At 37.8% G+C, this 25,539-nt stretch overlaps 3 protein-coding genes, 1 non-coding gene and 1 pseudogene across 4 annotated transcripts; 2 read left to right on the top strand and 3 right to left on the bottom strand.

Moving 5' to 3' along the window:
• The first annotated feature begins 3,246 nt into the window (after positions 1-3,246).
• Positions 3,247-6,038, top strand: LOC110727027. Its single transcript, XM_021906561.1, has 5 exons — positions 3,247-3,364; positions 3,527-4,589; positions 4,695-5,018; positions 5,110-5,209; positions 5,313-6,038. The coding sequence occupies exons 1-5, from the start codon at positions 3,247-3,249 to the stop codon at positions 6,036-6,038; spliced, it is 2,331 nt and encodes a 776-aa protein (XP_021762253.1).
• A 4,107-nt stretch (positions 6,039-10,145) lies between these two features.
• Positions 10,146-10,217, bottom strand: TRNAT-GGU. The gene has a single exon. It is a non-coding gene; the product is annotated as a tRNA-Thr (tRNA).
• Positions 10,218-12,035: 1,818 nt separating this feature from the next.
• Positions 12,036-19,241, top strand: LOC110727092. The gene is made up of 8 exons (XM_021906632.1): positions 12,036-12,789; positions 16,299-16,446; positions 16,555-16,705; positions 16,898-17,023; positions 17,121-17,201; positions 17,781-17,973; positions 18,070-18,340; positions 18,676-19,241. The coding sequence occupies exons 1-8, from the start codon at positions 12,589-12,591 to the stop codon at positions 18,936-18,938; spliced, it is 1,434 nt and encodes a 477-aa protein (XP_021762324.1). The 5' UTR covers positions 12,036-12,588; the 3' UTR covers positions 18,939-19,241.
• Positions 19,242-20,789: 1,548 nt separating this feature from the next.
• On the bottom strand, positions 20,790-22,358 carry LOC110727028 (annotated as a pseudogene).
• LOC110727029 (putative pentatricopeptide repeat-containing protein At1g12700, mitochondrial) lies at positions 22,282-25,305 on the bottom strand. The gene is made up of 2 exons (XM_021906563.1): positions 23,472-25,305; positions 22,282-22,424 (listed from the first exon to the last, which is right to left on the bottom strand). Exons 1-2 carry the CDS (start codon positions 25,303-25,305, stop codon positions 22,282-22,284), a joined length of 1,977 nt encoding a protein of 658 aa, XP_021762255.1.
• Between the last annotated feature and the right edge of the window lie 234 nt (positions 25,306-25,539).

Genomic DNA, 25,539 nt, shown 5'->3' on the forward strand with positions numbered 1-25,539 from the left:
AGGTATGGGTTTAAAATTCATACTTTTGACAACCAAACACATGGTATGAGTTTTAGTCATTCTAAACCCATACCTTATACATATATTCTGGGAACCAAACGCCCCCTTAGTTGGTATGACTTTGAAACCATAAATGAAACTAGGGTGGTATAGGATTAGAACTTGATTCGTAATTACTTGTGTTTGGTCGTTGCTTGATAATGAGTTTTTCCTATCTATTTGATACCTAGATGTGTGGTATGAGTATTTCCTATCTCCCTTGGGTTTCTAAACCCCATACATTGTAGGTTTGAGGTATGGGTTCAGAAATTTGATTTTTCTTAACTAAATATTGGGTTTTACTCATTCCAATTTCCAACCCCATACCTTAAACCTAAAACCTATGAGACAAACGCCCTTTAATGTATTGAGTGCTCGGTAAATTTCTTGAATGGTAACTCCCCTCGCTCTTCTAGCTTTTCACCTTTTTTTTTTTTTTTTAACTTTACTTTTGGCCATTCTTAAGTCCAGCACTACAAGAAAAGGGTGATTTCCGAGGGAAAAGTTCCGACGGAATTTAATTCCCTCGGAAAATTCAAAATTTCCGGCGGATGTTGACTTTGTAGGAATAGTCCGTCGGAAAAGTTATCTACCGAGGGAATATTCCCTCGGAAACGTTTGGACGGATTATATTTCCCTCGGAATCTTTCCATTCCTACGGAATATTCCCTCGGCATTCTTCCGACGGAAATAATTTCCTCGGAGATGTCAGGTTCCGGCGGAAAATTCCGTCGGAACCTGTCATTTCCGAGGGAATTATTTCCGTCTGAAGTTGCGGACAATTAAAAAAAAAAAGCGGTTTTCTGCTACTGCTGCAACCCAGAAAAAACAAAAGAACGAAAAGAGGAAGAGAGAGAAAGGGAGGGCAATTCAAGAGGAAGAGGAAGAGATACAAAGGGAGAAGGAGAAAGAGGAAGACAGATAGGCCGCAGCCGCCGCCCCTCCTCCGCTGCACCGCCGCCGGTAAGTTCGCAATTTCTGGTTTTATTTTTATTTTTTTTATTTTTTTTTGGTGTCCGAAAAACCCTAACCACCACCTTTCACCTAGGGCTTTCCGGAGTAATTACTAACAACCACCACCTTTCACCTCACTCGCCGGCGGGTCTGCAACCTCCACGCCCACCAGCCGCCGCCGCCAGCAGGTAGTTTTCGTTTTCCCTCTTTTTTTTTTGGTTTTTTATTTTTTATTTTTCCTAATAAGTTCACATATATTATTATTTTTAAACTTATACAAAATGCAAGCATAAACTAAAAAGATTAAATCATAAATGTAGTTTATACTTTTATTTTTTGTTTGGAATTTGAATATTTGTAGGTTTTGTAGATTGAATTGGTTCTTTGGCAATAACAAACTCAGATCTACAGGTTAGAGAGTATTTTAAAGCTAAATTTGTAAATTTATTTTATACTTGGCATAGATATATGTTAGTTTATTATTGATTTTAGTTATTGTATTTAAAAGTTGTTGTATTTATAATATAATTTGTTCACATATTTGAGATGAATGTCTTTTTGTTATAATATGTTAGATTAGTTTAATTTATTTAAGTTTACTTTTTAATTAATGTATTATAACACGTTAGTTTAGTTTGGTTTAGTTTAAGGTAATAATGTATGTTAGTTTAGTCTATTTTAGTTTAGTTTAGTATAGTTTAGTTTATTTTAATTTAGTTTAGTTTATTTAAATTTGGTTTAGTTTTGGTTAATAAAGTGTATGTTAGTGTATTTAGTTTAACATTTATGTTTGATATAATGTTTAATATAATATTTAATAAGCGTGCTTATTTATTTGCTTAGTTTAGTTTAATTATGATATGTCTCTGTTTAGTTTAATGCATGTGTTTTTCACTTTATATATATATATATATATATATTATAATAAATGAATCATATCATTTGCATAATCATATGCCTAGATACCCGTTCAAGGCATACACATTAGGAGTATGTCTTGAATAGTCCCCGGTTGGGACTGTCCTTGTACGCTTATTCTCACTTAGGTGGTGAATGTAAGCCTTGTTTTTGATTCTAGGGAAAATCCTGCCTTTTCATGCACTTCTCTACCGTGTTCTCTGGGTACATATGTAGGTGTGTATAATCGCCTACATCGTGTACTTGGAGAACTGTAGGGAAATGCTGGCGGATTTTCCATAGAATTGAAAACTTGGGTTACATTCACTAGTGAGAATAAACGTACAAGGATGGGTTAGGTTGGAGTGATAAGGACCCTTTGGAAGCATTTCAAATCTCATTTGCATTGCCATAACGCTGTGGTGGATAATGACTGCGAAATACCGTTCATGACTAATGTGATTGTACATATGCATGAGCTGTGTAGAAGTTGTAATCATGAAACGAAGAGAACGTAGCTGGATGTATAAAAGGACGATTGGGCAAAGTATTAACCCAGATTTCGTGAAAGGAGTTGATGAATTCATTCAGTACGTCAGAGATCATCCCGAGAGTAGTAATCCGGATGAGGTTAGGTGTACATGTGTTAAATGTAAGAACAAACGCCTTTGGAATGCGGATACGGTTATAATTCATCTGTATGACAAGGGTTTCGTACCTAACTACTACGTGTGGATGTGTCAAGGGGAGGGGTATCCGGGAGTTCCCGAACGGCGGTCCAATGAATATCATGACATGGTTTTGGATGCTTTTGGTCATAGTCAAGATCAGGGGCATTCCGAGGAGGCTAGTAGTTCATCAGAGGAGGAGCCCAATGCAACTGCTAAGCATTTTCTGGATTTGTTGAAGACTTCTGAAAGGCCATTATACGAAGGGAGTTCTTTGTCTGTGTTAGAGATGGCCGCTAGAATCACTAGCCTCAAATGTGAGTATAATTTGCCTCACAGATGTGTTGATGGGTTTGCTTCTCTGCTAAGTGAGGCGATTCCGAACAACAATCATATGGCCGACACTTTCTACGAGGTGAAGAAGATTGTGAAGGGGTTGGAACTGTCCCATTAAAAGATTCATGCGTGCCCGAAAGGGTGTATGTTGTTCTGGAAAGATGATGCTCAGTTGTCTGAATGCAGGGTGTGTGGCAGCGACCGATACAAGCAGACTTCCAAAGGCAGCCTAGTGCCTTTGAATGTTCTATTTTATTTTCCGATCACACCCAGGTTGCAAAGACTGTTTGCAACGAAGAACATTTCGGAGGAAATGACATGGCATTCGAAAAATCCCAGAGTTCAAGGCACAATGGCACACCCTAGTGACAGCGCAGCTTGGAAGCACCTCGATTGTCGGTTTACAGAGTTTGCTTCTGAGCCTCGTAATGTGAGACTTGGCTTGTGTACAGATGGTTTTGAGCCTCATGGTAAGTTTGGGGGTCAATATTCTTGTTGGCCTATCATTTTGACCCCTTATAACTTGCCTCCCTCAATGTGCATGAAAAGACAATTCATGTTCCTTTCGTTGCTCGTTCCTGGTCCAAAAAACCCTAAGGGCAACTTGGATGTTTACATGCAACCATTGATAGAGGAGTTGAAATTGTTGTGGGAAGTAGGCGCGGCTACTTATGATATTTCGAAGAAACAGAATTTCAATCTTCGAGCAGCCATCCAATGGACCGTTAGTGACTTCCCGGCTTATGGCATGTTGTCTGGTTGGGCCACGGCTGGTAATAAAGCTTGTCCACATATGGAGAAGTCCAAAGCATTTTGGCTTGAACATGGTGGTAAAGTTTCTTGGTTTGATTGCCACCGACAATTCCTGCCGACAGATCACCCTTTTCGGAACATTAAAACAGCATTCTGTAGAAACAAAGTAGAGAAAGGAGCCCCTCCACACATCATGTCAGGAGAGGAGTTGTGGGAATGTGTCAAGGACCTTCCGAAGGCTACAGATGGACCCGCTTCAATTAAAAGGCTGAAAAATGAAAAGAAGGGGTGGTTCAAGCAAAGCACCTTGTGGGAGCTCCCATATTGGAAGCATCTCCTCGTTCGTCACAACTTAGACGTCATGCACATCGAGAAGAACTTCTTTGATCAGTTAATTCACACTGTAATGGATGTGAAAAAGCTTACGTGTGACACCCCTTCAGCTCGGAATGACATTGCTAAATATTGTAAACGTCCCCAGCTTCATCTTCAAGAGGATGATAGAGGAAAAGAGGTAATGCCAAAGGCTCCATTTGCTCTTGACAAGGCTCAGAGAAAAGTTTTGTGTGAGTGGGTTAAACAGCTGCGGTTCCCTGATGGTTACGCCTCTAATTTGAGCAGATGCGTAGATTTGCAAGCGTGTAAGCTCTATGGAATGAAAAGCCATGACTGTCACGTGTTTATGGAGAGGTTGTTGCCCACAACTTTGAGGGAATTGCTCCCTGGCCATATTTGGAATGCAATTACTGAGATCAGCCAATTCTTTCGAGACTTGTGTTGCTATACAACATCAGTTAGTGACATGGAGCGATTGGAGAAAAACATACCTGAGATCCCCTGCAAGCTTGAGAAGATCTTCCCTCCTGCATTCTTTAACTCCATGCAGCATTTGCCTACACATTTGCCGTACGAGGGGAAGTTATGTGGTCCTGTACAATACAGGTAAATGTATCCCTTCGAAAGGTAAATCAAACACCCTTATTTCACATCCTTTATTTTACATCCTAATCAATTGTTCATACAGTTACACCACAACTATAATTGCAGGTTCCTCAATCATTTGAAACGGAAAATTGGGAACAAGGCTCGAGTTGAAGGGTCCATATGCAATGCTTATCTCACTGAAGAGATAGCAAACTTCTGCTCCAATTACTTTCAGTCGACAGTTGACACTAAAACTCGAGACCTTGGTAGAAATGTGAATGCCGACGTTGAGTCCACATCGGACGACGCTGAAATACCAGAGTTGTTCAAAGAGGACAGTGGTCGTGTGTCAAATGAGGGTAGAACTCGGTTCTTAGATGACAAAGAACTCGAGTGCGCACATTTGTTCATGTTACGAAACACTGGCATTCTTGGCGAATACGAAAGGTATATTAGGCCCAAGTATTCAGTGTATTTGTATTTACGATCATTTACAATGATGACTTTGTAGATTTACATTGTGTGTTTTGCCTCGTAGGAAGTTTGAGGACTACGTTCTTAGCACTCGACCTTTCCTGCGTAGAGAAGATGTCATGGAGAATTTCGCAACTGAATTTGCTGATTGGTTTCATCACAAGGTGATATACGCGGTGTAACCGTGAATTAATAATGAATTTTACATGTTACATTTCAATTCATTGAATTCAGGAACCTTGATCTTTATATTCAACCACTTTATAGGTGGTCGAAGAGAAGTCAAATTCGGATGTCCTGCAAGCGTTGTGCATGCGTCCCTTCAGGCGAGTTCGTACATGGGGCCAGATTTTTGTAGGTGGATTTAATTTCCATACACATGCCCATGGCAAGCACAAATCCACCATGAATTATGGGGTGTGTGTATCAAGTGATGATGGCGGAGAGTACTTCGGCATCTTAGACGACATAATTGAACTTGTCTACACGGGACCCAAGAGACAGTACAAGACAATTTTGTTTAAGTGCAATTGGATGGATTGTGGTAGGGGAATGGACATACACGAACAGTACAAGCTAATCGAAGAAAATCATTCTAAGAAATACCCCAAATATGATCCATTTGTTTTATCTTACCAAGTGACTCAAGTGTGCTACGCATCATACCCTAGCCTGAAACGGGACCGAGTTCAATGGTGGTCTGTGTTTAAAACACATGCAAGGTCAGTGGTTGATGCTCCGGTGGACTTAGAGTTTCTGCAATCACCATCCCCAACATTACATGCAACGCTTTGCCCGCCGAGTGACATTCTAGACTACGCTATGGATGATGATGATGAAGACGATGACGATGGCTTTGTGATCTCAAGCGATGAAGACGATGAATCTAGTATCGGCTCTAGTGATAGTGACAATGATGATGACATCGATGTAGTTTTAGATGATAGTAGTGATGACTCTAGTAGTGAAAGTAGTGATGAGAGTACTGAATAGGAGAAAATTTTAATCTCCTTTAAACGTATGCTTCTTATTGTAACATCAAAATATTAATGAGGCTTATGTAAAACTTTTTATCGTTTGTATAAAAGCTATATTACATTGCACTGCACTCCTTATAGATCATATCTTGTCATTTTACTAACATCTGATTCAGGTAGTCATGGCGGGTGGAAAAAGTGGGCAGTCGTCGAAGAAAGTAAGGGGGAAAGAGAAAGAGACCGCCCGAGCCCTGTTCACCGACGACCAGGATGAGGAGATGTTCAATGCGGAGGCAACCGATTTGGCTGATGATCATCATACGTCCCCATTCACTCCTGCAGATGATGGGCATCGGGATGAGTCGGAGGACGAGCCACGGGATGAGTCACAGCTCCCGTTTTTGGACCCTACTACGCTGTGGTAAGTAAATATCATGATATGGAAGATCAGATACATTTGTTTTATATTACATATATCGAACTTGTTTAACATTGTTGTTTCCTGTTTGTGATAGGTTCGATGATCCTAAGGTTCGGAGTGCGGTATCCGATACGATTACTGGATACTACCGAGGCCCTTGGAGGAACTTCTCCAAAGTGCCTCCAGCTACGAAGGAGCACTGGTGGAACTTGTTCAGCGTATAATATTTTTGGGTCTTGGTTAATACATGTTTTAGCTATTGTGTTGATTTAGTTTTGTGTATAACTTTTGTATTTTATCATTTACAGGCACAATATAGATGGGCACCTCAGATGGACGAGCTAGTGAGGATCACATTCCTGAGGAGGGTAGCCACACGCCTGCGTGACATGTTCCACACCATCACGCACAAGATGAAAGGCGCCAGGCCAAGTTGGTTGAGTGCGGAGCTCCACAAGCAGATGATGGACATTGTTGCTAACGACGCAACTTACAAGGAGAGGTCGGCGCAGAACCAGAAGAACAGAAGGGGCGGTTCTATGGAAAATCCCGTCCGGGGGACCCACTTTCAGGGTTCGTTGGCAGCTACCCAACATGAAAAAAGGATTGTAAGTTTATTTAAAAATATCTTATATTACAAGACATTTTTGATTTCAATGTAACAAGGGTTTGACATGGTTAACGATTATTCCTTTTTTTTTTGTATCAAAGGCGGCGAAGAACAAGGGCCAGCTACCAACAGCTCCTGAGCTGTTTCTGAAGACACACTTCAAGGAGTTGCCTGGGAAAGGCATAGTGCCAGTAAACCCCACAGCTCAACAGATTGCGGTAACAAATTCCCTAAACTTTTTTCCTTGGTTCATTATTCATGAATAGGTGTAGATAAAGAAATACTTCATAGTTGGTTCAATTTGGCTCGAAATGCGTCCCAAAACGTATGGACTTGTATTTTTTTGTGATTTCAAGTCATGAACCCTTTATAATGCCTAAAATATGCATGTTTAGAGAAATAAATAGTTCATTTGGTCGAAAACGTAGTAAATGGGCTAAGAATAGGTCATATACTTCATAGTTGGTTCAATTTGGCTCGAAATGCGTCCCAAAACGTATAGACTTGTATTTTTATGTGATTTCAAGTCATGAACCCCTTATAATGCCTAAAATATGCATTCTTAGAGAAAGAAATAGGTCATTTGGTCAAAAACATAGAAAATGGGCATAGAATAGGTCATATACTTCATAGTTGGTTCAATTTGGCTCGAAATGCGTCCCAAAACGTATGGACTTGTATTTTTTTGTGATTTCAAGTCATGAACCCTTTATAATGCCTAAAATATGCATGTTTAGAGAAAGAAATAGTTCGTTTGGTCAAAAACATAGAAAATGGGCAAGCAATAGGTCATATAGGCCATAGTTGGCTCAATTTGGCTCCAAAATGCGTCCCAAACCTTAGGGACTTGTTGTTTTTTGGAATTTCAAGGCATTTACCCCTTAGACTACCTGTAATAGAGATGTTTAGAGAAAGAAATAGTTCATTTGGTCAAAAACATAGAAAATGGGCAAGGAATAGGTCATATAGGCCATAGTCTGCTCAATTTGGCTCTAAAATGCGTCCCAAACCTTAGGGACTTGTATTTTTTGAAATTTCAAGTCATGTACCCTTTATAATACCTAAAATATGCATTTTTAGAGAAATAAATAGTTCATTTGGTCAAAAACATAGAAAATGGGCAAGGAATAGGTCATATAGGCCATACTTGGCTCAATTTGGCTCCAAAATGCGTCCCAAACCTTAGGGACTTGTATTTTTTTGGCATTTCAAGGCATTTACCCCTTATAATACCTAAAATATGCATGTTTAGAGAAAGAAATAGTTCATTTGGTCAAAAACATAGAAAATGGGCAAGCAATAGGTCATATAGGCCATAGTTGGCTCAATTTGGCTCCAAAATGCGTCCCAAACCTTAGGGACTTGTTGTTTTTTGGCATTTCAAGGCATGTACCCCTTATAATACCTAAAATATGCATGTTTAGAGAAAGAAATAGTTCATTTGGTCAAAAACATAGAAAATGGGCAAGCAATAGGTCATACAGGCCATAGTTGGCTCAATTTGGCTCCAAAATGCGTCCCAAACCTTAGGGACTTGTATTTTTTTGTGATTTCAAGTCATTAACCCCTTACAATACCTAAAATATGCATGTTTAGAGAAAGAAAGGTCATATACTTCATAGTTGGCTCAATTTGGTTTAGCTTATTTGTATAACTTACTACCTCGTTTGTTCCCTTTTATATGTTTATCTTGTAGGAGGCCTACCAAAAGAGGGTTGAGGCGGCTAGCACTCAAAGGACTCAGAAGAGTCCGAATGAGCTGTACTGGGAGACAGTGGGCGGTCGGAACAAAAAAGGACGTGTGAAGGGACTAGGCGAAAGTGCTGACATGTACTATGGCAGCCAGATAGGTCGCCGACTTTCCACCTCTTCCTTACAGTACACGCCCTCCTTTGTTTCTCAGATGCAGGATCAGATGGAATCCAGGGTCCAGGCTATTCGGGAACAAATGGAAGCCGACATGGAAGCCCGAGTTCAAGCCCAAGTTCAATCCCAAGTTCAAGCCCAAGTACAAGCTCAAGTCCAAGCCCAACTACAAGCCCAAACGGAAGAAATGGAGAAGAGGCTGGAAGAAAGGATGAGGGGTCGTTACGACCCATGTTCCAACGTGCAACCTCCATTTTGAGATCCCAGGGACGACGACCCGGGATTTGGTGGAGCTGGCCAAGGCTCTCGCGCTCTTGTGTAGCATCGATGAACTTATTGTTTGTTAGTTGTAATCAAAATATTAACTTAGTGTTTATTGTAAATATTGAAATTAGTATATATATATATATATATATATTTTTGCACAAATTATTTAATGAGTAATATAATGTACGAAGCAGGAAGTTCAGGTTTCTCCTGGAGGAAAATATATAGCCAAATACAGAAATTTATCTCATACCAAAAAAGAAAAGTTCCGACGGAAAACTAATCCCTCGGAAAATTTGATCTTCCGACGAAAAATAAATCCCTCGGAAAAGGTGAACTACCGACGGAATAGTTTTCCCTCGGAAAAGGGGTTGTTCCGACGGAATTATTCCCTCGTAACTTTCCCCTTTTCCGATGGACTTTTCCCTCGGAAACGAGGAGCCTTCCGACGGAAAATTCCGTCGGAATAGGGGAAAATTCCGAGGGAAAACAATCCGTCGGAAGCTTGCGACGGACTTCCAACTCTGGTCAAACTAAGTTTCCGAGAAACTGAATTCCGTCGGAAATTCCCTCGGTAATGAGTTTTCCGACGGAAAATCCCTCGGTATTACCCAAATTTCCTACAAAGGGGTCTCCGACAGCACCTTCCGACGGAATTCCGTCGGAAAATGGGTTTTCCGACGGAATTTTAATTTTTTCAGACGGAATATATCCCTCGTAAATGAGCTGTTTTCTTGTTGTGCAGACCACTTCCCCTCCAAAAACGAATGTTTGTATGATGGATTGGTGATGGTAAGTTTTTGTCGTCACTCCCTTTTTTGAATGTGTGATAGCAATGATGAAGGTTCGTAACAACAATGTTACTTGCGAAAGTTGCTTCTTTTGTACTTTCAAAATATCAACAAACAATATTTCTATTCCCCGCTCAAATAGACTGTAGTTTTATGAAAAACCTAAAAAGCCCCTTATCGGATTTGAACCGATGACTTACGCCTTACCATGGCGTTACTCTACCACTGAGTTAAAAGGGCCCTTTTAGCCAATTCTTGGCTTAGTCATTATGTATATCCACCAAAAATATATCTATGTACATAGATTACATACAATAAGAACAAAGCGAGTAAGGAAGGGGAATACCAGATTGTTCATGCTGCTAAAGAGAAAATGCGCGAAGGTACAATCCTAAAAAGTGAGATTGGTTATAGGGATATCTTAAACTCTGTTTTGCATATCAACGACAGCTCTGACCTTCCTGATCCTGTAACTGGTTTCTCCCCTGGTCTATGATTGCTCTCTTTAAGACCCGACCGGAAGGTTCGTTCGAGAGGACCGGTACGGTCCGCTTGGGGCCCTTCCGCAAAAAATAGCAGATATAAGAAAAAGAGAGTGGCAGACTGAAGGAACTGTTAGAGTGAGCCTGAAAGAAGGTAGAGGATAATCTCCCAACTTCAAGCCAGGAAGCATTTTAGCAAAAACATTCCCCTCATTCAAAGGAAAGAAAGATGAAAGGTCTAAGGGATACGCTACATAACAAATATATTGATTTTCTTCTCCAGCAACAGGCTCGATGTGGTAGCATCGTCCTTTGTAACGATCAAGACTGGTAAGTCCGTCGGTCCATACAACACATGATTATGGTGGTGTGTAAGTGAGTATTGATGTTGAAGCTGTATGAAGTATGATATATATGATAGAGATTAACTAGTTGCTAATTAACGAGGGTAAAGAATAGTGTAGCATACTAGAATGGGTGATAAATTGAAAATAAAATAAAAAAGTGTGAGGTGGTTGCGGTTGAGAGAGAGAGAGAGAGGGAGAGAGAGAACATCATATGGCTGGACATGGTTAATGCGGTATTAGTTGTTGGAGTAAAGATAGGTCATAAAATCAGCAATGAAAAATCGCGTCACGGCAGACCATTGCCCTGAAAACGATGTCCACCTATTCATTCTCTAAGGTCAACACGACGCTCTTCACACAAATGCACTCTTGGGTGGGAGCTTGGAGTTGCACAAAGAAGAGAAGGAACAAGTCTAGCCTAATGTTAGTGAGGATGTATTTGGATGATCAAGTGTGCCTTTTCAATTAACATTTATACTCTATAAGTCTACATATATACATAGAATGCTAAAAAAAAATACAAGATCTCTTAGATTTGAATGCTCGAGGAATCTAAAGCTACCCATAACTCCCAAATCAATGGAGTTGAATAATAAGCAAAAATACTTGATTTAGCTTCTTAACATCAAGTATAAATAATAGAGGCATAAAAGGAATTAATTAATTAAACCCATTAAATACAATAAAACGAAAGTTATAAAGAGTGGAAGAATAAAGATGATAACCAACGATCAAAATGAACTATTATGTAGCGAGCCCGATCAAGGAACATTGCCTGGGTGATAAGGTAATGAATGTTTTCCACCCTTTAGGGTCTTTAACTCTTTATGCACAACATTAGCTTAGCATGAAGCGAGAATCACGAGATTAACTTTATATTAGGTATCTTTAGAGGAAAATATTAAGCAAATCTTCATAAAAATGAAATTTTTATGATTAGCACCAAACACATTTGATACTCCGTACAACATATTCCATAAATTTCTCACATTAGCTCTAAAAAATTACAAGTGTCTGAAAATTATATTATTTTTATTGGAATGAAATGACATTATCTTCATATCTCGTTTCTTATAGGATAGAAGATACCAAACAATTCATTTTCAAATAGAAATTTTTTACGATTTCATTCAACATATTCGATACAATCTCTTCTCTCTTACATATAGTTTGTATCATTATTATTCTTTTACCATCGCTTCTCATTTTAGATTCACATTGTAGGTTACCCTTGCCATTTCCCCTCCAAGATTTTGAAAAAATTTCACTTGAAATTTGAGTATGATAGTCAAAAGGGTCATTAGAAGTTCCCTACACAAAAAAAAATCAACCCCAAAATTTGAAAACCAAATCTACTCTTTCTTCCTTGTTTTCTCTCTGTAAATTTTCCCCCTTTTTATAATTCTCTACTCCCTCCCCCCCACATTCTCCTGTCTTCTTCCTCATCGCAGGAGAGAGAGAAGAGAGAAATTAATCGACGCAAACTCTCCTTCTTCTTCACTCTTACTCAATCACTACTTCAATAAGAGAGAGAGAGAGAGAAAAAGGGTTGAAGAAGAAGAAGATAAAAGCCCTAGATCCTGTTAAGTTCATTTTCATCTGGGGTTTGAAAAACTCATGCTTTTGATTTTGTTTTCTCTCTCTCAAATCACTCAAAAACCCTTTATTTTTCAACTAATTGGGTGTTCAATTTTGTGCCGAATGTGGGTTTTTAGCTGCTAAAAGCTTGGGAATTTGTCGATTTTTCTGGGGTTTTGATATTCAAATTGTGGAGGAGAAACAATGGATGGGAGAAGAATATCGGCGAGCCCTAGGCCTTGCAGCGTTCGACGAGTCGTGGCGAAGAAGCGGCCGAGAGGTGGTGGTGTTGATGGGTTTGTAAATAGTGTTAGGAAGCTTCAGAGGAGAGAGATTTGCTCTAAACGTGATCGTTCTTTTAGTATGAGTGATGCCCAAGAACGATTTCGTAATATTCGTTTACAGGTTAGGGTTTTCTCGCTGTTTTCCCCCAATTTTAGATTATTTGGTATCTTATTTTGGTCTTGCATATGTTTTATGCGTTTAATTTAAGCTTATTTGCATGCTGAAACCCTAATTTTGTTTTGTTTTGATTTGTTTGAGGGTTGAAAACCTAATTTTGCAATTGGGTTTTCATATAGTACTTGATTTGTTGTGTTAGGGTATGTGGAAAGTTGTATTTGTGTTTGTGGATTATATAATTTAACTGAGTTGGTTGAATTTAAACTTAGGTTTCAATGGAGGGGATTTGTGTAGTGTCGAATTGGGGCTCGGAGTTTATGGTGTTGTAGGATAGAGGATGGTAGTGGTAAGATGAAATGTGAGAGTAAACCGTATGAGGGATGAAGTATTGTTAGGGATTTACAGGTTTGAAGATCGTGGTTGTTGTCCATTAATTCTTCGGGTAGCTGTGGTTGATGTTGGATCTTTTATGGGAACGTTGATGTTCTACTCAATTGAATTAAACAAATATGAGCTTGAGGAAAGGTGGTAGCGTGAGTAGGCAATGTAATTGAAAATTCTATGAGCTTTGGTGTGGATTATGATATGATTTGAGAATAAGAGGTGGAGTCATTGTGGATTTTGGTACGAAAGCCCAAATTTAGCATTTTTCAGTGGTGTTTTAGAGACAGGATGATTTTTTTTTTCTTTTGGTTTTTCTCTGCTAAGATGTTCTTAAGCTAAAAGGGAATAAGGAGTTTACTGGAATTGGTCGGGACATATTTCAGATGAAGGGGTTGAATCACTTTTCTTATATGGAATTTTACTTGTTCAATAACCTTGCTGAAAGTGGGAAAAAGGTGAGATAGAATAGTAATTTTGGGGTGATTGGTTCATGATAAGTTAAAAGGGGCTACATAATCATCAGTTGAGCAAAGTATCAATCATTCTTAATCAATATCGTAACAGATTAAGCATGCAGCAACTGGCTGCAGAGTAGTTGAATTACCTTATATGATCCCATCTCGTCTTCATTTGAGGGGAGATTATATATGTGATTCTCTTAAGATATGTAGTTTTTGTTTGCACCTACCACTTTCTGTAACCGCTATCTTTCTATGTGGTATATCTGCAGATTCAAGACATCAAATAGTGGAGAATAAAGTTTTCAAATGTGTTCTCAGTCTCTCTCTTGCTTTTTATCCCCTTCCTTTTCCTCTCTTTATCTGTTCAGGGGGAGTACATTATACATAGGAAGAGAGAATTGATGCTCAGAAGAGAAAGGGGGGGGGGTGGGTGAGGTTTTTTTTTTATTAGATTTCTTCTTTTCCTACAATTTATTTATTTATTTCTTATTTCTTGTAAATTTTTGTTTCATGTGTATTGATTTTAAATTCCGTTTACATGTTACATTGATGGTCATCAAAGTAATACGTGATACAGAGTGATTGGCTTGATGGGGCCAGAAATTTCACCTCACGGTGGTGAATCATTGGATTTGTATTTTGACAAAATCTACCTTTTAAATTTCCTTGTTTTTGTGTAAGTGCAATGTAGGTTTACGTATGATATATGTTACCTTTGAAATTTGAATTAATTTTAGTTTGAATGGCATTTTACAAGAGTCCACTACCCAGTTAGTGCTCACCTGTATTGGAACTTAAAAGCGAATGCACATGATTTCATTATGCTTTATATATCTCCATGAATTCTAAGTATTTAACTGTGACTCGGAATGTGATGGTTAATTTTTCTGCTGGCTATTAAAGTTTGCTTTTGCGTTTACAATTTGCTGTAAGTGGAAGATAATTATGTCTTCCTTGCTGATTAATTTGAAGGTCTAAAGGTTTGGAAGAACATGGCCTGTAGTTATTACTCTGTATTACTGTATATGATGTTGAGGATATAGTTGATTACATGTGCACTTTGTCCTTGTTTCATGGAGTGATAAGATGAGGATGTTGCCTTGAAATACCAGGGATGCACTGATAGTTGAGTATAAGGTTGTCAGGAAAGTGGATCATGGAGTGGGAATGGTGATATCTTTGGCATTGCAGCTCACGTGGAAGAAAAGATTCTGTTCATTTTTCAGGAATATACTTCTGTGTTGAAAATTCAAAAGAATTTGGTGGTCATTCCACATTATATAGTTCGATCCATTTCCTCCGTTCGATCCATTTCCTCCATTCTGAATTTCAATCACCTTTTATATCCTGATATATTCTTCTTTATTTTAAGAAAATAATTGTTCTAGACTTCTAGGGTAGAGATATTGGGCAATGCAATGAGTGGGCTAGCTAGCTTCATGATAAGTACGTAGTATGCAGTTATGGACAAGAAGTGAAACAGTTCTATCAAGGTTCCTTACATTTTAGAGTTCGGATCTTCCTGTTGATCTTCCATTTTGCACTTCCTAGCTTTAGATTTTTTTAGGTTTTTTATTTTTATTTTTTTTAAATCTATTTTGGCAGAGACTTACATCGTTTTTCTCTTGTTGATTTAGTTTGGCCACCTCTATTAGATTGTATAAATAAGTTACTGACACTAATTTTGCTCCTTGCTTTCAAATCTGAAATCTCTTAACTTGTTAGATTGGCTCAATCAGCTGGCCAGTTCCTGTCACCTTTTTGTTTATCATTACCCAATGCCAAAAGTGGAATATGTATGTGTTGGGTAATGGTAAAGGAAAAGCACTCCATCTTAATCTTAACCATAGCCATGAGCCAATCTTAACCATATTTAACCATACCCCACTTTACCATCTTAACCGCAGCTATCTTAACCATATAGTTATTAAATTATTAGAAATGTATTGGGTAATGTTGAGGAGAAATAATGGTAAAGCATAATAGTCTTGTTTGGAGAGAAAGCAAGAAGTTAGTTCTATGAATACAGATGATTAGAGAGGAGTTAAATGCATGAAAAAAATGATTGAGTGTTCCTTCTATTTTTTTGTTTGTATCGGTAGAGATTCCAGCCTCTCAAAAGCTTGACTTTGCCCCTTCTTTTTCCTGTAATACTTGGACCATCAATCAGATTCATCTTCTTTCCTTTTATTTTTTTGCCCATAATCCTGTTCATTGCACTATTGGTTCAATTGATGCCATGGTTTTCCCATCCTATGTTTTTATTTATTTATATTTTTTTTTTATTAACTAGTTAATGTGTGAATCATGCTTGGTTTTAAAAATTAGTACCTGTTTAAGTAAATTGGTATCTATTTAATACAAATTGGTTATCAATTGCTATTTTTTTCCCAATCTTGCTTAGAAAATAGAAAAATACTATTTATGGGGTTCAACTAAAAATTCTTTGACTGGCTGTTGCTACTTACATAGAAAATAAAATTTATTACATGGCATTTGTTAGAATTGTTACAATGTGTGGTATCCAAGTATCATACATTCACAACTTACATTTGTACATAATTGAATATATAGTGGGTCAAACATGTGTTGGAGACCGCCCAAAATGCAAGCAAGTTTAAATCTATTCAGTTTCCTTGTATCTAAGCCTTCTTTGTCTTGCTACAGGAAGAGTATGATACGCATGATCCAAAAGGTCACTGTCCTACAATATTGCCTTTTCTCAGGAAGAGATCCAAAATTATTGAAATTGTTGCAGCTCATGACATTGTCTTTGCTCTTGCTCAGTCCGGTATCTGCGCAGCTTTTAGCCGAGGTCAGTGGCTGGAATTTGGTGGTCAACTTTCTATAGTTATTATTGGTCTATTGATCAAAATTGTGCTTGATTGTTGGATTGGTCGATGATGGGTGCTTTTGATTGCAGAAACCAACCAGAGAATATGTTTTCTGAATGTCAGCCCAGATGAAGTCATAAGAAGTTTATTCTACAACAAAAATAATGATTCTCTTATCACAGTTTCAGTATACGCATCTGACAATTTCAGTTCCTTGAAATGCAGAACGACTAGGATTGAGTGCGTAAACTTTAATCTTTTCAGATCTCTTTTGATTTTATGAGTTTCTGTGAGGTGTCAGATAGTTAAACCAAGGGATTTAAAATTTAGAGTTATTTTTCTTTCCCTTTCCCTTTCCCTGGTTTAGTAGTTTGTCTATATCAACAAGCTCTCCCTTTTGATCATGATGAATTGTTTGTTAAAATTGTCCAGATACATAAAGAGAGGAAAGCCAGATGCTGGGTTTGCTCTTTTTGAGTCTGAGTCGCTAAAGTGGCCTGGATTTGTGGAGTTTGATGATGTAAATGGAAAGGTTCTCACATATTCTGCTCAGGATAGGTAACTTTTGGTGATTGAGTTTTTATAGTTGAATTTGATCATTCTTGCCCTTGTGTTCATTGTGAATCATAGACTGATATATGTTAAACGCTTTCAGTGTTTACAAGGTTTTTGACTTGAAGAACTATACTATGCTGTATTCCATTTCAGACAAAAATGTTCAAGAGATTAAGATCAGGTAGTTCTTCCTTCTTGCAATGATAATTTCTCTTTTGTGAATCTTTCTGGCTTGATAGCCGTAATTTGACGATATGTTTGTAATATATTGATTTGTGATTCTTATTATTGTACTTTAGTCTTTTGCTTGTTTGCCAGCAAGTTTCATATTTAGTTTTATCCTTTGGCTGCTGAAAAGAGGAAAATGAAAAGTGTTTGCGACTCCCTTTATATGCTTGCCTGAAGTTGGTGAACATAGAATCAAATTTATTAGAGTAAAATGTAAATTTGTTAAGGCTGCCTTCATCTGTTTGTGGTTATGATGATGCTTTAGGCAAAAGATGATTATAGTACATTGGCTTAATTTATTTCTTATCAACCAATTTAATCCTGCTCTCCAAGGTGAATCAAAGCAATTGCTTTAAAGGCATATTAAAATCTTAATTTTCCTCTCATGTTATATGTTTTATTGTTAATGTGAATGTTGTTGGATTTATTATGGTTCAGCATGTTGATTTCCTTCTGCTTATGTAGCTAACATGCTTTGCTGGTCTTGTTGTATGCATTGATCTTCACGTGTCCTTCCTGTTCCTATAAACAGCCCAGGGATCATGCTACTGATATTTACCAAAAATACCAGCCATGTTCCGTTGAAAATACTGTCCATTGAGGATGGTACTGTTCTGAAATCATTTAATCATCTGATCCATCGTAATAAAAAGGTGGACTTCATCGAACAATTCAATGAAAAGCTTCTCGTCAAGCAAGAAAATGAGAATCTTCAGATTCTTGATGTAAAAATCTCTGACTTATCTGATTTATTTTATTAATATTCTCTTATATAGCAATTATATTGTATATTCCTAATGGTATGCTGCCACTATTTGCAGGTACGGAACTCCGAGTTAACTGAAGTCAGTAAAACCGACTTTATGACCCCATCTGCTTTTATTTTTCTGTACGAGAACCAGTTATTCTTGACATTTAGGAATAGAACTGTTGCTGTGTGGAACTTCCGTGGTGAGCTTGTCACTTCCTTTGAGGACCACCTCTTGTGGCACCCTGACTGCAATACAAACAACATATATATCACAAGTGACCAAGATCTTATTATTTCTTACTGTAAGGCAGATTCTGATGATCCCTTGTCAGAAGGAAATGGTAAAACCTCTAAAAATCTTCTTCTGATGCTTTGGTTTATACAGTACTAAATTTTAATTTAGATTTGAGAAATTGACAGCACATTATTCTTTTTGTGAAACATGATAGACAATGAACTTAATTATTGCTTGTACGTGTTGAGTGTTTTTGATTAATTATTGGCAAGTATTTTTCATTGGTTGCTCGCACATGCTCTCATGGGAAGATCCACATTTTTCTACGGGAATGCTTATTGCTGTGATGTCTTAGACTAGTGTGCTAAAATTATCTTTTGAAATTTTTAGATGTCTGGATTTAGATGTCTTGATATGCTCTAACTATTATATGTCGTGCAGCTGGTTCTATTAATGTCAGTAATATCTTGACCGGAAAATGCCTTGCAAAAATAAGAGCAGATAACTGCTCAAATTTGGAAGATGATTGCAGTAGCAGTAGCAGTAGTAGTGGTAGCTCTTCAAAGAAGCGAGTAAAAGCTTCAAGGATTAGGAGTACGCCCGCAGAGGCTTTGGAAGACATCACAGCTCTCTTCTACGATGAAGAGCGCAATGAGATATATACTGGAAACAGGCACGGCCTTGTACATGTATGGTCCAATTGAGGGTTGTATCTTCTTATCATCTTTGCCTTCCAAAATTGAAGGCCGTTCTTTGGGAACCCGAGTCTTATGTCATTTTAATGTTTTCCTGGACTTGTATTATTAATTGTCTGCAACAATGCTTCACCTTTTATTTCTTTTTTTGATTTTCGAGTGCCCCTACCACTTGTGCTTCTGCTTTCACTATCTAGTGATATGCTGCTGAAGCGTGAGGGTTCATAGATGTAAACCCGTCTAATCTACTTGTAGTTATTGGTGAGTTGTCTCTAATGAAGTTCGAGTAATTGGAAGTGAGTTGTTGCCATCTTTGAAGCTCTAATGGTAGAGGCTTGTCTATGTTCTACACAATTCTCTCTTTGTTCTTAGGCAATGCTAATGTCCTCACAGGCTCACACCCTATCCCCTTAAATATACTTTAATTTTGCAATAAGAGTGGAATAAGCTATCCTTAGCACAATTTAATAATTACTTGCGTGGACCATGACACCATTACCATGATGTTTTTTTTGTGAGTTCTTTTCATTACATTTTCATGTTCTGTCAACGATGGACATCAAAGAACATGAAATGTATGTGAAAAATGGCGGTTAAGATTCTATAAAATACAAGTACGACTTTTTTCTTTTATTTGATGATACTTGTAAAAGACTCAATTCTAGTATATTGACTTTGAATTGTGCTTAAAAGAACTTAAGAGCAACTAAATGAACAAGTACAGACTTCGTATCAAAGAAAAAAAGGAACATAGTATGTACTTTAGTTCTAATTAATTATATTCCTTTGGTTTCTAAATACTTTTAACATCTATGTATACGAATAATTTCAGGAAGACTTGTTAGTATCACATGGAAATAAACAAATTAATGTGCAAGTGACATTAGTGTTGATACTTATGACTTGTGACTTGTGTAGTAGATCTACTGGTTCTTTGCATCATGTGTGATTAGCCCCGTAGGATTAGGTGTAACGCCCTAGTGGACTTTCACCGTTTACTCAGGTTCGAAAGAATTGGTTACCATGAATCGATTACAATGCACCATTAAAATTCCCGTTCATTCTCTTTCTTCATATTTCATGTGATGTGAGACCCTCCACTAACTCTTTAGTCCTCGATTAAATTTTTTGTTCTTATTTTTTCATTATCTACCCACAAAAAAAAAAAAGGTACCCTATTATCTACTTGCGTAAAAAAAGGTACCCTATTATCTACCCTAAAAGTAAAATAATTTGAGGGAGGACAATTCTTATTGTTCATACAGTGATACTTTACAAACTTTTTTTAAAAACATACAAGAATTTCAGTTCAAAGCCTCAGAAAGTATATATGAACATACTCTCTTCGTCCCATATTATAGTTCCTGTTTTCCTATTTTGGAGATCCAAAATGTTGTTCATGTTTCTATTTTTAGATAATATGTAAAGACCATTATGCCCTCATTTTTTTTTTAACTTTATTCATTAAACTTCCTAATTCACCCTTAAATTATCCACTTGATTTGTACTTTTTTCCACTTTCTCTCTCTAACTTTTGTCTATAATTAAACTTTTCACTTTTTCTCCTTAAATTATCCATTTATTTTGTACTTTTGTCTAACTTTTTTCCACTTTAATGTACTTATCCACTTTCTCCTCCCATTTCTTAAATATCGTGAAAAAATACAAACAGGAATTATATATTGAGACAGAGGAAGTACTAAATTCCAATTCAATGGTTAATTACTTCATTTCGCGAGGCAGTTAAATGGTGTGTACGTTATATGGATTAAATAACAATGAGAAGCTTTGAAAAGTACAGAGAAAATACAAGAATTTGATTAGAATGACATTAGATAGTAAGTGAGATTTTCCAAGGATTTGTAAGAGGAGCCACCTTCTATAACAGAAAGAGTTGCTTTTTCTTTCAGAGCTGTGATTCTATTTCTCATTGCTTGACCATCTTCTTCCACCATCATTTTCTAACTGCCTTCGCGATTTCACCCCTTTCAATCCCCTTGTCCAGCTCCATTCCGATCCTCCAGTTGTCGCTAACATGCCTCGTGATTATATTTTGATCAGCAAAGAATGGCAGGCAAAGCATTGGTACACCTTCGCTAATGCTCTCCATGATCGAGTTCCATCCACAATGTGTCAAGAAGCCTCCTACTGCAGGACGGGCTAAAACTTGTTGTTGAGGTGCCCAGTTGACAATATTACCCCTTTGACCTATTGTGTTCGAGTAACCCTCAGGCAAGGGGAGTGGATCAGTCTCATTTGATCCCTCAATTGAGCCTCGACGAACAGCCCATATGAAAGGCTGCTTGCTGTTGGCTAATCCGTAGGCTATCTCTACAAAATCGGCTTTGGTCACTTCTACCATGCTCCCAAAACTAACATAGAGCACTGACTTGGGGGGTTGTGTATCTAGCCATGAAATGGATGTATGGTCTTGTGTCCATATACTTGTTTGATGAAAACACGGCGAGTTTTTGTGTAATGGACCAAGTGTAAAGATAGGGATGGGAAGGACTTGGTGAACTCTTGTTATGTAAAAATCTTCAAGTTCGTCGAAAGTGTTGCAGATGATTCCTTGAGAACTCCATTTCTCTAATTATATCAACCAAGAGGTTGTGATTTGGTTCTGGAGGTAGGTCTTTCACTTTGAGAGGTGGAAGCTCTGGTACTGGCTCATCAGATTTAGTCTCTGAATCATATGTTTGTGTGAGAGATAAACTTAGATAAATAATCAAGAATTTGAAAGAAAGGGAATGAAATAAAGGATAGACAATCAGAATTCAATTTGCTAGTTGTTAGAGCATCGGAATCCAAAACTACCTTGGAGAGGGTAGTAGCCCTTTTCTCGTAGAAACGGCAGTGAATGATAAACATAAAAGCTAGACATGCTAGCACACCTGAGCTTAATCCTGGGAAGGCTGAAGCTAGTGGCAATAGAGTGTGTGAACGACCACATAGGATCTGTAATAAGGCAAGCGATGGGGTCTTTGCTCAAAATCTGGGTTATGCAACTTCTGAACGGTTCTGAGCAGTTTGTGTTTAGTGTGGCTAGGATGGTGGTGTGATTACTTGCTCCAAATGTGGCGTTATCAGGCAGGCCATCATCATCGAGGATGTGGAACGTGAAGTGCGGGAATAGGGTAGGATCAAGAGATCTATATCTAGTTTGGATGATATTGACTGCGAAACCTTTTCCGTGGAGTAGAGTGGCTAGATGGAACATTGGTGTAACATGGCCTTGCAAGGGTAAAGGAAAAAGGACTAATCTTACCACCTTCTGCATTGCTCCCTGTTTCAGAACTTTGGCTAATGTTTGAGACACTAGGTCAGATCAAAGGTTTGTTCTGTAATATGCCTACAATTGCTTGCTTTTTATAGAAGATTCAGAATCTGAAACTTCGGTAGCACCGCCAGATCGATTTATCTTAAAACTTTTGCCTGTTGGAACTTCATTTGAAAGAACCCAAATGCAGAAGAATTCATGCATGTATTGTAGCACTAGTAAAACAAAACATGTGAATTTATGCATAGTATGAGACAACTGTTTGAGTTATCAAGATTCAGCATCTCATCAGCTTCCCCATACCATGCACTGGTCCCTTGATTTGGAACTTTTGATAAAATACAGTATGATTATTAAAGTTTGAATTTACTTATTTTTTTTCCTGCAAATAATCCCTCATTCTCTTCCTGAATATGGCCTAAAGATGGGTCATATGAGTTTCAGATAGCAATAGCAGCATAATCTTAATTTTTTTTTTTTTTTTTTTAATGAAATTTCCAACAAACGTCAAAAAAAAAATAAAAAAAAAAAACAGGAGAATAACAAGAATTCCAGTTTAAAGTATCAGAAAGTATATATGAACATACCAAAATCCCAATTCCATGGATGTAAAGTTTTCTTCATTTCACGAGGCAGTTAAAATGGTGTGATATGGTTAACTAGCACTGTCTGTGATCTTTGACATGTACATCAGACAGAAGAACAGAGAAAATACCAAATATAGAAGGTCAATCATCAACAAGGCAACAAAGCCGTAAGAGGTTACATATCAAAATGTAGACGATGAATAGAGAATTGTTAAGTATGTACAAAGAATTATAACATCAAGGAGATATAATTTGATTTAGAAGTGTTACAGAACTATAGTTCAGCTACAGAAGATCAACAAAAATACCTGAGGCACAATCCTTCAGTATAGGGCATACAGGCAACAAAACTGCCCATCTTTGCAATGATTTCTAATTTATGTCAACTTTTGCGGCAATTTCTGTTTTTACTGGACAACGGTAATTTCTTAGCAATCAATCCATCAATCAATCAATCAAAGCCTTAATCCCATAAGTGGGGTCGGCTATATGAACCAAATTTGATTATTCCGTGTAATCATCGACAAATTTTCCTCTTCCATCCCTTCCTAACTCTTTTCAACCAAGTCATTTTCGGACTCAATCTCCTTTGTTTAATCCTTCCACGGTCTCATTCTTCCACTCTTCATACCGGTGCACAACGTAGGCGATTTTCCCTTAGTTTATCCGCAATACCTGTCACACCTACTTTCTTGCGAATAGCCTCATTTCTGATTCTATCTCTTAGAGTGTTCTTTAACGGCAATTTCTTAGCACCAGCTTCAAATCCCTTGTCAACCATAACATCCCGATAGTATAATGCACTCGATAAGTCATTCTTGTGAATAAATGTTCTAACAATATTATCATAGGTTTCACTATTGGGATAGCAGCCTTTTTCCTCCATTTCAGTCAGTAACTGAATTGCTTCATTCATGAGCCCTTTCTTGCAGAAGACATTGATCATTATATTGAATGTTTCAACATCAGCTTCCAAACCCTTGGATGCAAGATCAGATAACAACTTCGACACATCATCATACCGTTCAGCCTCACACAAGCTGCCAATTAGGATATTGTAGATGGTGATATCAGGCTGAACACCCTTTCTTTCCATACCTTCCAACATTTTCATTGCCACGTGAGTACTATCACTTTTGCATAGGCCATCAAACAATGAAGCATAGGTGACAACATTTGGAGGGATGCCACGTTCTTGCATTTTATAGAATAAGTTCCTTGCAACCTTGAATTCTTTTGCTTTACACAGGCCATTGATAAGAGTGGTATAGGCAGCAACATCAGGTTTTATCCCTCTCTTATAAAACTCTTGGAATAAGCTGCGGGCCTTCCCAATTCTTCCAATTTTGGAATAACCTTTAATCATAGTGCTCAAAATGACAAGATCAGGTTCACAACCCTTTTGAGCCATGAGATCAAGTAGCTTCTCGGCATCTCCCATCTGAAAACGCGAACAATATCCATGAAGTAATGCACTGTAAGTAACGATATCTGGAGCCTTATCTCTCTCAATCATGTACTGCAAAATCGCTTCTGCTTCATTAATACACCCATCTTTACAAAACATGTCAACCAGCGTAGTAAAGGTCTGAACATCCGGCCCTATGTTGCTATCTAATATCTCATCCAACATACGCTTAGCCTCTTTCCGAGAGCCAGAATTATAGATGGCTCGAACCAAGGAGGCATACGTAACAACATCAGGAGTAATACCTTCACTTTTCATATTGGCAAACAAATCCAAGGCCTCGTTTAACAACCCGTCCTTACAAAGACTCTCGATAATGGTGGTGTACATAAACTTACAAGGCTTAAAAGGACCCGATTGCATTCTACTAAGCAACTTAATAGCACCCGCTTTTCGGTCCATCCTACAAAGCCCTTTAACCAAAGCAGCATATGTAGCCATACTAGGTTGAAACCCTTGATTAACAATCTTATCCAACAATTTATTAGCTAAAGGCAACTTATCACCAAGAACAAATCCATTAATCAAAGTATTATATGTAACACAATTAGGGTTATATCCAAGCTGAAGGCATTTACCCATAAGAGAAAACCCGAAATCGACACGACCTAAATTACAATAACAATTAGCAAGAATACCCAATGATTGCCTATCGGGCCGAATACCCAATAACTCAAGCTCCCTCAAGAGAGCAATAATGGTGGAATGAGGTTGCAAGCGTTTCAATTTAGACATTGCAGTGAATAATTGACAGAAATCAATGATTGAAGGAAGAGGTCGTACAGAAGTCATTTGACGAAAAAGGGAAAGGGGGATATTCATGTCGGAAAACCCTAATTTACATTGGTCTCTTACATGATTGATAAATAATTGACGATCAACAAAAGTATCGATTTCATGTGCATGATTTGAGTAATTTCGGAAATGAAACTGAAACTGAAACTGAAATTGAAATTGAAATACAGAGTATATGATTGAAGATTGGGGATTTGCAGAACGAAGAAGATGATGAAGAAGAAAGTTACCAGTAAGGCGACGCATTTTTGCTGTGTACTTCGTATTTCTGTTTTCCTGTCCCTCTTAGCTCAGCTATTGCGCAAACTGCTGCATTATGATTTAACTGATTCAGTTAGTGCACACCGAGGTTGCAAAGAAAGGGGGGTACGACGATCGGATATCCGACCCGAAAATAGAGTACGGAAGTATTGAATATTACATTGGATATGAATTATGAAGTACTCGTATTGTATTAAATTAAAGTTATAAAAAGTGACC

Source organism: Chenopodium quinoa, unplaced genomic scaffold (genome assembly GCF_001683475.1).
Source record: "Chenopodium quinoa cultivar QQ74 unplaced genomic scaffold, ASM168347v1, whole genome shotgun sequence".
NCBI lineage: Eukaryota > Viridiplantae > Streptophyta > Magnoliopsida > Caryophyllales > Amaranthaceae > Chenopodium > Chenopodium quinoa.

What these genes read in the sequence shown, in the direction of transcription:
- LOC110727029 (XM_021906563.1), bottom strand. Translation starts at nt 25,305, where the DNA reads ATGCGTCGCCTTACTGGTAACTTTCTTCTTCATCATCTTCTTCGTTCT. An exon ending in CAAGAAAGTAGGTGTGACAG is followed by an intron (nt 22,425 to 23,471) that starts GTATTGCGGATA and finishes TTGTTTTACTAG; the next exon opens with TGCTACAATACATGCATGAA.
- LOC110727027 (XM_021906561.1), top strand. Translation starts at nt 3,247, where the DNA reads ATGGCACACCCTAGTGACAGCGCAGCTTGGAAGCACCTCGATTGTCGG. An exon ending in AGATGGTTTTGAGCCTCATG is followed by an intron (nt 3,365 to 3,526) that starts GTAAGTTTGGGG and finishes AACCATTGATAG; the next exon opens with AGGAGTTGAAATTGTTGTGG. An exon ending in TGTGGTCCTGTACAATACAG is followed by an intron (nt 4,590 to 4,694) that starts GTAAATGTATCC and finishes CTATAATTGCAG; the next exon opens with GTTCCTCAATCATTTGAAAC.
- LOC110727092 (XM_021906632.1), top strand. Translation starts at nt 12,589, where the DNA reads ATGGATGGGAGAAGAATATCGGCGAGCCCTAGGCCTTGCAGCGTTCGA. An exon ending in TTCGTAATATTCGTTTACAG is followed by an intron (nt 12,790 to 16,298) that starts GTTAGGGTTTTC and finishes GTCTTGCTACAG; the next exon opens with GAAGAGTATGATACGCATGA. An exon ending in GTTCAAGAGATTAAGATCAG is followed by an intron (nt 17,202 to 17,780) that starts GTAGTTCTTCCT and finishes TCCTATAAACAG; the next exon opens with CCCAGGGATCATGCTACTGA.